The sequence below is a fragment of the Sitophilus oryzae genome, unplaced genomic scaffold, assembly GCF_002938485.1.
Source record: "Sitophilus oryzae breed Bouriz unplaced genomic scaffold, Soryzae_2.0 scaffold_170_pilon_pilon, whole genome shotgun sequence".
Classification (NCBI taxonomy): Eukaryota; Metazoa; Arthropoda; class Insecta; order Coleoptera; family Curculionidae; genus Sitophilus; species Sitophilus oryzae.
The window spans coordinates 1,240,693-1,256,956 of NW_022146402.1; the positions used below are offsets into that span (position 1 = coordinate 1,240,693).

Sequence of the window (16,264 nt, forward strand, 5' to 3'; positions counted from 1 at the left end):
AGGGACATAAGTGACAGATGACACTGATGACAGCCAGATGACGAAGTTTGGAGGTTTAAAGATGGAGGTGTGATATTAAAAAAGATATGTTTGTGTTAAAGAGCAGAATATTCCAACATAACGAAGTATTATTGATAAGTGTAGTGGAAAAATATATATTTAAAAATCAAATATTGTATCGTAACACTGCCCAAACGTATCGAAGCTACGCAACTTGATAACGTGCCCTTCAAATCTGTTAGTTCCTGCTTGTTATACGTTTCTTCATTTTTTTTACCCTTGTTCAACAAATACCAAGGATTTTTCTACATATGAATACACAATTTGGGCCTAACAGCATAAACTAAATCTTGTTGTAAGTATTTTATCAACTTATAATATTTAATTTTAAGGCTTTGTTTTAATTCAACCTGTTCCTTTTACTTTAAAGTGTTTTGTGACCTAAATGTCAATAATTGTTTAAAATTTTAAAGATTGCAGTAGACATGGTTCTAAATAATAAATGCCTTATTCACTTTTCAAAGGAATTTAGGTTCATTGAAGAAAATGAGTTGACTTCTCTGCCATTCATGAATCTAAATGCTAACCACTTTCATTTTTCATAACTTCAAGCACATTTACTACATGTCATAATTCTTGTTAAAATGTTTGAATTATTTTTTTCCAAGATCACTTCTAATAAAAAATGTGTGACATATTTCTAAAGAATAAACTGCTTAATTTGTGAAAAATTGGCATGCAGTCAATATTTATATTAAGTTTAGATTACAGCTGTCAAATATTATATTGCATTAAAGTTAGATATAAACAAAGTTTACATTCGATATTGGATATTTGCTGTGCATAGGTAAATAATTTTTGTCACCTGATCTATATCAACACAAAGGACATTTTGTATTCTCTATTTCTTGATAAGCAGAAAAAATATCTACAATCTTACATTGATTTAAAATAATCTTAAAGTAGCAAGACATCTATCACTGTCAAACTTTTCTCATTGAGCACACCAATAACTAAAGAATACAAGGACCAATAACACCCAACACCAAATTTTTACCTTGCTTCTTGCCTCCAAACAGTGCCGTGCCATATATTTTTCTTAACTTAGCTGCTCGAAGATAAAAATATTGATAAAAATGATAACAAAAGGTATAAAACTAGTATCGATGTACAGGGTGGCGGGTCTTGTGCAGAACAGGTCCCCACGAAATCGTGGTTTTTTTAATTTTTAATGTGGATCCCATAGTTAATGGAATGGTTTAAAAGAAAAAAATTGTTGGATGAACCGCTTTTTCTACGAAAAAAAATAATTGAAAATTCCAAATTTTCACTACATTTCAATGCGAAAACTCCCTATTATAACCTTCATAAAGACAGTAAAATACAAGGTTATGCACAGTGTTGCCATACTCACCCTGTGTAAAATCGACGAAAACGTTCTACTTTATATTCGTTTTTTTTACATTTAGTACGCACTTTAAGAACACGAAAAATTAAAAATATAATAAACGAGGCAAAACAAAAACACTATAAAAATAAATTGACAATAAAATCATTACACAGTATTTAGCACAATTGTTTAAAAATATATTTTTCCCGGATTTGTTCAGTAAGATTCCGAAATGGATGTGATCTGCGTACTTCCAAACACTCCCCACCAACCTAACCTAACCAATGCATTAACACCCCCAAATAACCAGGCTAACCAATGCATTAACACCCTCCAAATAACCAGACTAACCAATGCATTACCACCCTCCAAATAACCAGAATATCTAACCTAACCTAACCAATGCATTAACACCCCCAAATAACCAGGCTAACCAATGCATTAACACCCTCCAAATAACCAGCCTATCTAACCTAACCTAACCAATGCATTAACACCCCCAAATAACCAGGCTAACCAATGCATTAACACCCTCCAAATAACCATGCTAACCAATGCATTACCACCCTCCAAATAACCAGGCTAACCAATGCATTAACACCCCCAAATAACCAGGCTAACCAATGCATTAACACCCTCCAAATAACCAGGCTAACCAATGCATTACCACCCTCCAAATAACCAGGCTAACCATTGCATTAACACCCTCCAAATAACCAGGCTAACCAATGCATTACCACCTTCCAAATAACCAGGCTAACCTAATTGAGCCTAATGACAAAACTTCATTGATTACGCGTCGAAAAACAGTATATATTAAAAAAACTTATATTTTCGTAGAACCTGAAAAATCCGCAAATTTTATTTCAGAAATTGCTTTAAAATAATCCACACTAACGAATAAGCTACTAGACAGTTCAATTTTTGTTGCACTAAAGTGATAACTTACCGTTTTAAGTCCCTCCACAACAACTTTATTTCAGAAGAAAATCATATAAAGTAATTTTATTGACAACGTCGCAAATTCTATGCGAAGGCCATAGATGACATACCGATGATCGATTAACTGTCAATCGAAAAAAGTCATAAAATTGCTAGCTTGAGCTGATGTAAATAAATATATTTTCTTAATTTTATGCTTACAAAGAAGATTCGTTACATTTTTGTGCTTAAATTAGATCATTCCACGTCTATATAAGGTAATAAAGTACTAATATGTGATGTTTTTACTGAATCCGTGTAGAAAATTTAACATATTTACTGTCCGTCGCCTGTACCTAAAATACGTTTTTTTGCCGCTTTTTAAAGATAAAACACATTCATCCAACAATTTTTATGCTTAAAAATATTCAGTTTAAGATAATCTTGCAAAAAAATCCCAAAAAAGTGTTAAATGCGTGGGGACCTATTGTGCACCAGAGCCCAGGGTGGCGCCTCTCATACGCTGCGGAAGCTCCAAGGAGAACAGTAGTTTTATATCGAAATTTAATTTTGGCAGCATATGTAAGTTAACTGAAAGCATTTTATATAAATATATGGAATTATTCAGGGTGTCCCCAAAAAAAGTTACACATCAAAGTTGTGTTTTTTCTAATGGAACACTCTATATATTAATTGATTTTCGGATTCTAGGAAAGAAATAAAGGTAAGTTTTATTAAAAAGCATATACCTTTTAACATATTTCACATTTTGTGAAAATAAAGGGTAAATTTTAAATTTCGTTAACAGCTAACTAAATTTTAGTTAACCATTGTATGTTAAACCAAATTGAAATTTGACCCGAAAAGTTATACAGTGTGAGACAAAATTAATATGGAACATTAGTCACTTTTAAAAGCAAGTTACTTCTTTATTTTAAATGGAACACCCTGTATATTTTTTCGGTGTTCAATGAGGAATTTATATATCTTCAAAATATTATTACGGTCGCCTACCCCTTATTCAAAATTTATAATGATATGATGGAGTTATTTCAAATAATGAGTTTAAGAATTAAAGTTAATATATTTATATACAGTTTGCTAAAAAAATCATGTAAATAGGACTAAAATACAAAAATAAAACACTTTAAATTTGACGAAATTTTTTTTTTGCATCTGAGTGTACATAAATAACTAATTTTTTATATATGGGCATGTAGAAAATGTAGACAATTAGTTGGTTTAGAAAATTAATATTTTACGTGTTAAAAATATGGTAGAATATGTAAAATTTTCTACCTACCCAACCCTGGCTAAGTATATGTCTCAAACGTTCAAAAATTCATAGGCAGTGAATTTATACTAAATTTAATTAAAGAGGACTCCTTTAACGTTAATATTATACTTATTACTCTTTGTTCCAGATCATGTTGGCCCTATTGGTATCGCCATGGGAACACCAGGCGATAAAAGAACTCTGGAAAAGATAGTCGGAACCGAGCACAACCTAGAACCGGAAACAGACACAGTACCATCTACCGAACAACCTTCGACATCCGCCACATTCGAACCTTCCGAAATGGGTGTCCTAAGTCGCTTGCCGGACTTCCACCTTCTAACGGGTCCAGCCGAACCGGTACCACACCTCAGTAACAAGCCGGAAAGTTTCCAGCAGACTTTAGAACAAGCTTCCATCGAAGACTACTTCACCCAAACCAAGTACTACACGGGTACGAGCGAGAGTTTCGCGACGCTGTACCCTGTCGCACCACCAACTACATTCCAGGCATTAGATCAACCCGGCCCCTCAGGTGTGCAAACTGTCAAAGACCGCACCGGTTCGGAAAGAGCAAAAAAGAAAAAGCAGGAGCGCGCTGGGCATAAAAGGAACCATCCTTGCCCAATCTGTCACAAGAGCTTTGCGACGGGTGAAAATTTCGACAAGCACTACCAAACTCACACGACATCGCACTCAACGCCTCAATTCAAATGTGAACTATGCAAGAAATCGTTCAGTTCGAAGTTTAAGCTCGTCCGGCACGCTTTGATCCATTCCGATAAGAAACCTTTTAGTTGTACTGTATGTGACAGGACGTTTCACAGGAAAGATCACTTGAAGAACCACATCAAAGTTCACAGTCCGACGAAGAAGCTGTACGAGTGCAACAAACCTGACTGCAACAAACAGTACACCTCCATGCTCAGTTACAAGAAGCATTTGGCGGTTCACGCGGCGGACGAAGGCAACCTCACCTGTCAAATATGTTACGCAAACTTCGAGAACAAAGATGGCATTTTGTATCACTTGAAAATACACGCCGGGAGTCGGACGATTAAGAACCCCAACGAAAAAAAGTACCTGTGTGATTACTGCGAACGAAGGTTCTTCACGAAGAAGGACGTGAGGAGACATCTGGTGGTCCATACGGGAATGCGGGATTTTCTTTGTCAGTTCTGTCCACAGAGGTTCGGCAGGAAAGATCACTTAGTTAGGCACATCAAAAAGTCACATCACCGGCAATACTCCGAGGAAGCTTTAACGCAAATCAAACTTGAAGTATCGAAACCGGAAACTATAACCACAGACGTTCCGCAGGATATCCCGATAAGCGAAACAGTCTACTCCGAAGCCTCGTTTTCTTCACTGCAAGATATGCCTAGCACTAGCGGAGGTTGGGTCAAACCTTCGGAGGTTAAATTGGAACAAGTTGAAGGTTCGATATTAGGCTCGGGCGTTTCGTTTAAAGAGGAAGACCTGGGACTGGAAGGCGTCAAAACGATATTTGAAGAGGAAAGTTTGAGGCCTCTAAACGAGGATGAGTTATTTCTTTCGTCCCAGTCTACGCCCAGCGAACTGAAACAGTTTTGCACGGATATGCTGAAGCAGATCGGAGACGAACCGCCTTCAAGTAGTTCGCAGGTTCTTTTGGAACCGTCTGAACCGGAACCAGGGGAATCCCACGAGGCTATTATAGTTCCAGAGGAAGAAATTTTGGATCCCGAGATGTTTAGTATTTTGGAGCAGGCTGACGATAACAAGTTACCGTTGCCGGGGTTCAGTCAAACGTTTCAACCTCCACCGCCACCTTAGTAGTTTGCTGACTTGGATTTTTCTGTATTACACACCGAAATACAAGTCTAAAAAAGGAGAGGATATGAAAAAGTAAGTGGTTCTAGTCTGTTGAAAACCGAGAGTCGGTAACAATAAATTCAGGCTTTTGATTGGATTTGTAATAAATATACAAATCATTAAACTATAGTAACAAATTGCGGTAAGCTTAGACTCTTTAACAGGTATATTTTAAATAAAAATGTGTTCCAGCACAGTTAAAATTAGAGATGGATTTTTTCCGATATATCGATAAGTATCAATAGTTCTCGATATATCGATAATTATCGGCATACATATCAATAAGTAAAATATGTCGATAGGTGAATGGCGGTACTTATCGATAGGTAAAAGCCATTATCGCCCATCCCTAGTTAAAATACAGGGGGTTCGAACTGTATTCCGAAAACTTTGGCAGCATATTCTGCAGATAAAAATAAGTAAAAAAGTTCGTATAAATTTGTGTCCTAAAATGCTTAGTTTCGGAAATACAGGGTGTAGAAGTTTCATTTTTATTTCGATTTGTTTCAAATAATTTCTGAACTAACGTCAATATTTGGATAAAAATTGGTGCCTGGGAGTTTTTTGACATGAGAAATTTGATTTTGATGTCAATATGACTCCTACTTGTAGAGGGCGCCACCTATATATTTTTAACTGGTTTGAAGAGTAATAAATTTTCGTCCGAACCTGTATAAAACTACTGAGTAAAAAAACATACATGTACGACGTTTTTTACGTAAAAAAGGTCTCTTGATAAACATCGTTACGAGTAATGGTTCTCGAAATATTTGGAATCGAAATTATCAATACCTGTCATCATTGACATAAATTAAACATGTTGACTAAATAATTTTTTGTGCCAAAAGTTCAACTGTTTTATCGTCATTTTTTCGAAGAAAAATTTATGATTAATTTAAAAAAATAAAAAGTTCTCAAATTTATCATTTCAGTCAAATGACTATCTACACAACATGTTTATTTTTTTTCAATAATGACACGTATTGACTATTTCCATTCTAAATATCTTGAGAACGGTTGCTCGTATCGATTTTTACCAAGATTTTACGTAAAAAATCATGAAAATGTATATTTTTTTACTCAGTAGTTTTATACAGGTACGGAAGAAAAGTTATTACTTTTCAAAACAGTTGAAACCCATGTAGGTGGCACTCCCCTACAAATAGGATATTGACATCAAAATCAAATTTCTCATGTTAAAAACTCCCAGACATCAATTTTCGTCCAAATATTGACGTTACTTCAGAAATTATTTGGAAAAAATCGAAATAAAAATGAAACTTCTACACCCTGTATCTCCGAAACTAAGCCCACTTTAGGACATACATTTATACGAACTTTTTCATTTATTTTTATCTGCAGAATATGCTGCCGAACTTCCCGAAATACAGTTCGGACCACCCTGTTTACCGATATAATTGAAAATTTGTTACTGACATAAAATCTAATAATCTTTTGTTGTGTAACTAATCATTTTTGTCACTTACTGACTCTCGGTTCCGAATACACTTTAGTTAGAGAAATTATCATGGCGTTTCTAATAAAATTTATCTATAAAGATTGATTCTTTATATGATTATACTCTGAAATTTGGAGTAAATGAAAAAAAGGGGAATATTGCAATATATTTTATGAAATCCTGTTATAAAAAGAAACTGGATGAAAAACTAATGTCAGCACAAAAAATTGTGAATTTATGCAGAGGAAATATGTATAAAAATGAAGTAACACCTAGGTTTTAAAAAAGTATATACAGGGTGTTATTAAATAAAATACTTGTTCGTTAAATAATTTAGGATACCTAGAGTATGAAATGTATTTTGGGAAATGGTGCTATAAATTAAACTATGAGACAGTGTGTTACAATCACTGGTTAAGATTCTTGGCAAAATATAATATATAAAGAATCTTATATTATGTATCCTTATTTTAAGAGAATAAATTAATTTTGACAAAAAAAACAAGAAAAAATAATTTATAAGTATAAAAATTAAAGTAAAAAAAAATAACAATGAAGTAAAGCAATATATTCTTGTTAATTTTAAATTATTAAAATTATTGTTATGTCTTAATTGTAATGACACTTTATAATATTTTGTCTGTATAAGTTCACTGAGATGTATTGAAACTGGAGATACGGAGTATGTGTCGTTCCGTCGCAAAGTTGTCTATAGTAAATATAATATTTTATTTAACTACTTAACTGCGTTTTGGAAGTAGGAGTGCAGGCTCACGTCAACTTTCAGAGGCTTATAAAGGTTATGTCACTAACCTTACCGGTCTTCTGTTTATTATTTTTTTGTTCGCCGTTTTTCTGTTAATTTTTTTTCTGTTCGCAGTTTTGGTTTAATCATATTTGCAACAGAGGTGTTTTAATAAAAATAAAGGTGTTTCAAAGAACACGAGGGCCGATTCTGCTTTGTTTCGTAGCTACAGGAGGTTAGTCTTCATTTTTTTTCGATTTATTATAAATTTTTTTCGGGTGCTTTTAGTGATACGAATGAATTTTTCAGGATAAAAGTTATTATAAGTGCTACATATGTTAATGCTAAAAAAGTGTCGACAGATTTACCAGTGACGTGCATATGGGTTATCACTGAAAATCCATATATCTACAAGTCATCGTAAAATGAACCAAAGAACTACTTTTTCGGTTTTATTGATAGAATAATACTTAAATACATATTTAATAAATATTATTTATTAAACTATTGTAGGTAAATTAATTAAAAGTAAACTGTCTTGGTTGCCATTTTATTGAAAAATTGCTCTTTTTTAAAATCTGAGCTAGATAGGTATAGGACACCCTAATATAGTTTGAAAGAGAATAGAAACAAAAAAATACAGGGTGCTGTATTTGAAATAACGAAGTTTTGTATGTAAAATAAATTCTTAAAATAGATCAGCAATTTTTGGTACCCCTGTATAAATTTAAGGAAGCAATAACATTTTTCTGTAAAGTTTATTTGTCTACCTTTAAACTCAGCATAAAAATTAATTCTGAAAAGTAATGTACAGGGTGTTAATCATCTGTTCTATTGTAGCATGCAAATTTAAAAATCTTTAACAATCTCAAAAACCAAAGATTTTAAACATATTTAACCCTTATAATAAATGCCTTTTTTGGACCCAAGAATCCAAAAATGAAATAAAATACTTGGTGTTCCATAAGAAAAAATATAACTGGTATGGATCTTAGTTCTGAAACACCCTGTATATTTCAAAATAATTTTCAATTGTGCACATTGCCTCCCTAGATATACCCATAAAATATTTTGTTTCTACATCTTTCCGTTTTCGTATAATCAACCGAGGCGAATGAGGTGCGCCATTCTGTACAATTTTTCAGTGGAATTTTCAGTGGAAGAAGAATAATCAGTGGCGTACATGTTTTTTTTTTTAGAAAAATATTCCAGTGATAAACCATAATATGCACGTCCCTGGTGAATCTCGATACTTTTTTAGCATTAAAATACTTATAGTTACTTTTACCCTCAGAATTTTATTCGAATCACTAAAAGCATTTGGAAGAAATTTATAATAAGTTGAAAAAAATGAAGAATTTAATCCATTGTAAATACGAAACTAAGCAGAATCAGACCTATGTTGATATAAAAAATAAATCTTATTTTTACGTGAGAAATCCCCTCACGAGAGATGGCACATGTTTTTTGAAACACCCTGTATAATTAAAATAGAAAGTTTATGCAAGCGTGTATAATAATAATAACAAAACAAGGAGTATATAAATTATTTTATCATATATCTTTTCTCGATAGTTTGTGTTTTTGTTTAATCTCAAGAGCTTAATTTTGATTGGAGACGTAATAAAATTATTTTTAGATTCCTTGTTTCGTTAACATATTTCACAGGGTGTTTCAAACTTCACCAAAATATCAACATTATGATTTTCTTTGTATAATTGGTGGAAACCGATGGGAGGTTTCATTTTTAATTTCGAAAGAGATACCAAAAAGTCAAATAATTCAGCTACAAATTGCTTAAAAGATCACCAAAATCGGTCCACCAGAACAAAATACAGGGTGTCCCAGAAATAAGTGCAAGTATTTTAACTGGTAGTATAGTTCAACCCCAGAAACACGCCTATGAGGTTTTTTTCACGAAAAAAAAATTTAAAATTCGAAATTTTGTGGAATTTGTTTTACTTTTTAGTTAAAAAACATAATTTCTTGATAATATGGCAACATAGGTATTAGATTAAATTTACAAGAAAGAAAATCCAGAAAAGATCCGGTGGTTCTCAAAATTTTAACAAAAAATCATTTTTTAGGAAATTTTCAAAGTAAAATAACGTTATTTTGGACTTATTTGAAAAACGGTAAAGAGAAAATATGTTTCTTTTATCGAGATCTACCACCTCTTAAAATACTTGCACTTATTTCTGGGACACTGTATATTAAACTTTAAAATAGTTTAATATATTAATGTCAGCGACTGTAGCTGCATAAACCTGCTTAATAAATTTCAAAATTACATTAGAAAAAACGATTTATAATTAATGATCTGAATTTTATATGCGAACGCATTCATTAAATTTTCGTTTTGTTTGTGTTTAATTTATTGTTGTAATTATTGCATTAATAAAAGTGTTATTATTTTCTAATATAAACTGAAAGACGTTTATTCTAAAAATTAAGTAAACTATTTGTTACCGTTTTACTAATTTCAGCAATTTGCTAAAAAGTAATATAACGTCGAAATTTTACAGGCTGCTTGATTTATAGCCACTCAGGGGAGCGAAATACCGATAAATTTAGTAGATACAAATTCCAGGTATTCTACAGATATATTTTTCAGAAATTATATCGGGTTCTCTAAGGGTCTTTTGAAAAATTATCAATCAAATATACAATTAGAAGCATATCACTAGTGATGGGAAAAACCGATTAATTTCAATAATCGAGTACTCGAGTCTCAAGCGATTGCAATAACCGAGCGATTGCTCGAGCGAAATATCGCTCATATTTAAAAATACGGGTTTTCGCCCGTCGCTTGTTGTAAGTACTCCTTAACGCCAAGCGCCAAGCAGTAAGTTGCGTGCGCAGGGCACATATTCTTTCGGTGATGAATGGCAAGTAGCAAGCGTCGAGCGATTCGTTTGATCGCTTGAATTAGTTTATTTCAAAGTATTGTCGATGTAGGTCGTAAAATTTTGTCCCTCAGATACGCAACGGATAAATATATATGTAATGTATGTAGAAAATTCGCTCTGCTTTTTATCGAGTATGTCACATTGAAATCGGATTTCAATTTATTTCATTCTAGGATCGCTTGCGTTTGTCGCTCGTAACTCGTCACGTCCATCGCTCATTCATAATCGAGCGATGTCGGTTATTTCAATAATCGAGTACTCGAGCGAATTTTCGCTCGAGTTATCCCGTCACTACATATCACCTTGACAATATTTTGTCAGGTTTTGAGATCATCTAGTTATTTCTTATACATACACTTTACTGAACAGTCTGAAACTGATTGTGAACTAAATGTTTAAATTTATTAAAAAAGACACTGGAATAGCGTCTTACAGCGATTCCGCAGTAACTCGGTATAATCACAGCCCGACTCTACTTAACAAGCCGTCATCAACCATTTGACAACGCCGCAACAGGCAAGAGATTCAGATCAGTTTCTAGCGAACGCGAATGCACGACGGGCCTATTTACCGGCTATCGAGGCGCGTATTTTTAAATTAATTTAAGGCGCGATTTAAGGATGTGGTAAAATAATTAGTTAAAATAATTAAATCCGGATAATTAATATTTAAAATACAATGCTTTTTTTTAGTTCTTTAATCCCCTTCTTAAGAAATGTTAGGTAACTTTGAGGATTAGTTATTGATTCTGAACCCGAGTCCGAACCTATATTTGTCTAATTAGACTACATTTTCCAGTTGAGACCACCCATTTTAGGTCATTAAAAGAGAATTCATTATTATCATTAATTGCATGTCCGAACCTACTGAAATCTGATTACCAATATTTACACAGTTTATTTGTGAATCTTCCAAAGGAAATTATAAAGTAAAAAAAAGAACTTTAGTGTCTTTTACAATCCTAATATTCCATGATTCATTTAAAATAATCCTATTTCTAAAATTTGAAGTCAAATCGTCACTTACACAAGTTTATAATTAGATCAGAACGTTCAAAATCTCTGTGCTCACTTCGACCTTGCATTTTTTTGGTTCTTTCAGAAGGACTTTTTCGGGGAACAAGGACTGTTTTTGACGAGTAATGTGGCAAATTTGGAAAAATACTAGGCACTGTATTTAACTTTAGTCTAGTTTTAGAAGGTACCTTTTGCATTGATCCATCTGGCAAGCGATAATCCTCCTCCCTAATAATGTCACTTTCTACAAAATGCTTAGCACAAATCACAGAATATTTTGAGGGTGACCATGCCTCCCTAGGACAACCTAAGCCATTGGGTTTTAAGGTTTTCATCCTTTGGAAAGGTAAAAACAGATACCGCTGGTTCTCCTGCATCAAGACAAGTTTTATAATTGGATTTGCACCCAGGCACACAGCAAGGACTTGGCATGGTAATTTTTGATTACAACAACTAACTTTCAATAAATTGTTTTAAAAAGCACCACAAAATGTTCGTTCGCCGCCGAATTTGCCGCCATTCTTTGAAGAAAGCACTTAACCTCGCTTATAAACCGGCAAATTTTTCACCCACGTATATGTCTACCGAAAAAAATTGTCCCGGTAACTTACAAATCTCACACAGTAAGACTTTTCACAACTTTAGTCTTTACCTAAACAATATTTTCTTTCAAAAAGCGGATTTATTACAAAAACATAACAGAGCAACAGGTCAATGAACGTTCATATGGCTAAACGTGTATCGATCGATCTGAAACCAGGGTTGCCAGATTTCCTTGTTCATGGCTTGTTAAGTAGAGACGGGCTGTGGTATAATTCTAATGACACTAAAAAAATTCTTGATACATTCTCAATTTTATTTCGTGTGCTTCTAGAATTTTATATAAGTTTCACACACAGATTTTTTTTTGTTGGATTATTTTCTATATTGTATATTTTGTTTTTTTTTTCTTCAAGCTGCAGTAAGTTTAAGTGCCTTACAATAGCGGGAAAACAAAAATATAACAACTGTGTTAAAACTATCTTCTCAATTTCTTCTTTTTACTACAAAAATATACCTCATTTAGGCTAAGACGTGGGCAAAATAGGGAAAAAAGAAGAAAATTCAGGAAGTTAGTTTCTTTATCTCAATATTGCAAGTAAAATGAAGTGTAATTTATGCAGTAAGGTTAATTATTATTGGTTTCGGTGATGTTTTGAGGAGTTATAGTTTTATGAGTATAAATTATTATACAGGGTTCAGCAGCATATTCTGCAGATAAAAATAAGTAAAAAAGTTCGTATACATGTATGTCTAAAATGCCTAGTTTCGGGTGTAGAAGTTTCATTTTTATTTCGGGTTTTTTTCCAAATAATTTGTGAATTAACGTCACTATTTGGATGAAAATAGTTGATGTCTGGAAGTTTTTTGACATAAGAAATTTGATTTTGATGTCAATATGACTCCTACGAAAAGTTATTAGTCTTCAAACCAGAAGCCTGTTTAGAAGTAGGAGTCATATTAACATCAAAATCAAATTTCTCATGTTAAAAAAGTCCCACATGCCAATTTTCATCCAAATATTAACATTACTTCAGAATCATTTGGAAAAAACCTAAATAAAAATGAAACATCTACACCCTGTAGGTATCTCCGAAACTAAGCATTTTAGGACATAATTTATACAATTTTTTTACTTATTTTTATATGTAGAATATGCTGCCGAAGTTTCCGGAATACATTTCGGACCACCCTGTGTATGTTTTGATTAATATACAGGGTGAATCATATTTCTACAAATTAATTATCTTACAGAAAAAATGATTATCACGTTACTAGTTAGTTCTTTTATAATGTTTGTATTATACCACGGAGCTCACGAGAGAGAATAATTATTTAATTATTTTTCCAAAAAAATAGCTTTAATTTTAAAATACGAAATCAATAATTGTCAGACATTTTACTTGTTTTAATATTGAAATATTTATTAAACCCAGATGAAAAAGGAAGACATTTGGAGAAGGTCGTTTCCAAAAATCTTCCTTTTTATTCTTGATACTAATCTACCTCATTTACAAACAGTTCATTGCTGTTCAATCAGCTAGTCATAGTTATTAAGAGAGATAGTTTTTATATTTGTAATATACATTATTTTAGTATACTATAATGTTACGTACGTTAAATTACAGTTATTTAAATATATACATATTATATTTTTGTACAAATATAAATAGAGTATTATTTATATTTTTATGCCGGGTAGTTTTATTTTTCCTTTCCTTTCTAGATATGAAAAAGACGTTCGTTTGGAAGCATATCATATGAGAAGACTTATTGCTGGTTTAATGACATGGTTTTTAAGTAAGAAAAAAAAGTAATTTGTCATTTTAGGTGTATTTTGTTGTGGCTCTGGAGATATTCTAAAGAAAAAAATATGGATTATCTTTTATAGAAATTGAATCTTCAAAAATTATGTTATTTATTATTTGCACAATTATAACTATAACAGATGTTTGGGTGATTATTTCTATATTTTGTTGGTTATCCGGATCATCAGGACGGAAGACACTCATTTGCTTCTCATTTGAAGACAATATTTGGAAAATTAAATTCCAGGCTTAATTAAAAATATATCTGGTTTACTTTTTTGTTGTTTCAGAATCAAGGTACTATTTACTATTTGTATTCTAATTTCGTTAGTTTTCATCTATTGTTTGAAGACTGATTGTAAGATTGTGGATCAATAAATCAAACCAGTCAGCAAAAAATGGTTCTGTGTTTTCAGTTCAACTGACATATTATTGCCATTTTATGGCAATCTTTTCATCAATTGTTTCAAGGAACATATATACAGATTTAATTATTATATTTACAGTGAGGGTATGAAATGACAAATTGTTATCAATATTGTGCAATTGTTATCAACAAAGTGCATTAATTGTGGACTCTCTGTCGAATCGTTATACCTTGTTTTGCACATTGTGTCACAATTGACGAAAATGTCTTGAGCAGAGTATCGATAACACAATCTTAAATAAAAATAATTCCAATATTACTCAGAAATACACTACTTCTTGGCTTCTGGTGCTATAGCTCCTGAATACACTACTGAGGCAAAGAAGTTGAATGGTATGCAATTGCTGTAGCCCATTTGAATTGTCTCTTCTTTTTCTTTCAGGTTCATATTGTTTCATGAATTCACAGAACAATGACAGACAAATATGCGGGGTTTTGGACTTTTATTCCAGGTAGTCTTATTTTTTCTTTATCTTTATAAATAAAGAACAAAAAAACAGTTTATTTGTAGGGAAGTACATCGCATTAGAAGAATTACTGTTGAACATGGTGAAGGACAGTTGCAAAATCAATTGTCTTGTTGATCTTAAATAATTCCTGTCATTACTAAGAAATGCGCTATTCCTTTTCCTTTGCTGCTATAGCTGCGAGAGACACTACTTAGGCAAAGAGGTTCAATGGTCTGCAATTTAGAATTTTACATTTCTAAATATAAAAAGACGTTATTTATTGGAAAGCACATCAGTGAAGCACATCGCATGAAAAAAATTACTGTTGCACTTGGTTTTTAAGGGAAGAAAAAATGGAAAATCGAAAGTTGTTTTGTCATTTTAGGCGTATTTTGTTGTGGCTCTGGAGAAGTCCTGAAGAAAAAAATATTGAATACCATTTACAAAACTTGTAAATAATTCCAACTATTACTCAGAAATGCGCTATTTCTTGTTTTTTACTGCTATAGCTACTGAAAACACTACTGAGGCAAAGAGGTTCAGTGGTCTGCAAGTGCTGTAGCCTATTTTATTTGCCTCTTCTTTTTCTTTCAGGTTCATAGCGTTGCATGAATTGTCAGAACAATGGCAGACAAATTTGCGGCGTTTTGGACTTATATTTTTATTCCAGGTAGTGCATTAATTGTCGACTTTCTGTCGAATCGTTATACCTAGTTTTGGACATTGTGTCACAATTGACGAAAATGTCTTAAGCTGACTATCGATAACACAATCTTAAATAATTCCTGTCATTACTCAGAAATGCGCTATTCCTTGTCTTTTGCTGCTATAGCTACGGAAGACACTACTTAGGCAAAGAGGTTCAATGGTCTCCAAATGCTGTAACCCATTTGAATTGCCCCATCTTTTTCTTTCAGGTTCATAGCGTTTCATTAATTCACAGAATAATGGCAGACCAATTTGCTGGGTTTTGGACTTATATTTTTTATTCCAGGTAGTCTTATTTTTCCTTTACCTTTGTAAATATAAAAAAGACGTTATTTGTTGAGCACATCCAGTGAAGGAAGCATCGTCGCGAGATCGTGGCCAAAAAATGGAGCTGAAGTTTGTCTTGTCATTTTAGGTGTATTTTAATATATTCTAAAAAAAAAAAAAAAAAAAAAAACAATAAAAAATAACCACATGTAACACCAAGTATTTACCAAATAAGTTATTTCTTGTTTTTATCATTAAACAGGCTAATTTTGAAAACACCACTGGGCGTAAAGAGGTTCAATGGTCTGCAAGTGCTGTAGCCTATTTTATTCGCCTCTTTTTTTTTCAGGTTCAAAGCGTTGCATGAATTGTCAGAACAATGGCAGACAAATTTAGGGGGTTTTGGACTTATATTTTTATTCCAGGTAGTTTTATTTTTTCTTTGTTTTTCTAAATAAAGAAAAAAAAACAGTTTATTTGTCGGGAAATCTCTTA

The 16,264-nt window shown here is 32.6% G+C and overlaps 1 protein-coding gene across 1 annotated transcript; it reads left to right on the forward strand.

The window, feature by feature from the left end:
• Window positions 1-45: 45 nt before the first annotated feature.
• LOC115881251 (zinc finger protein PLAG1-like) lies at window positions 46-5,846 on the forward strand. Its single transcript, XM_030898668.1, has 2 exons — window positions 46-355; window positions 3,736-5,846. Exon 2 carries the CDS (start codon window positions 3,762-3,764, stop codon window positions 5,400-5,402), a length of 1,641 nt encoding a protein of 546 aa, XP_030754528.1. The 5' UTR covers window positions 46-355; window positions 3,736-3,761; the 3' UTR covers window positions 5,403-5,846.
• Window positions 5,847-16,264: the final 10,418 nt, after the last annotated feature.

Excerpts from the sequence above, each read along its gene's own strand:
- LOC115881251 (XM_030898668.1), top strand. The coding sequence starts at position 3,762 with ATGGGAACACCAGGCGATAAAAGAACTCTGGAAAAGATAGTCGGAACC.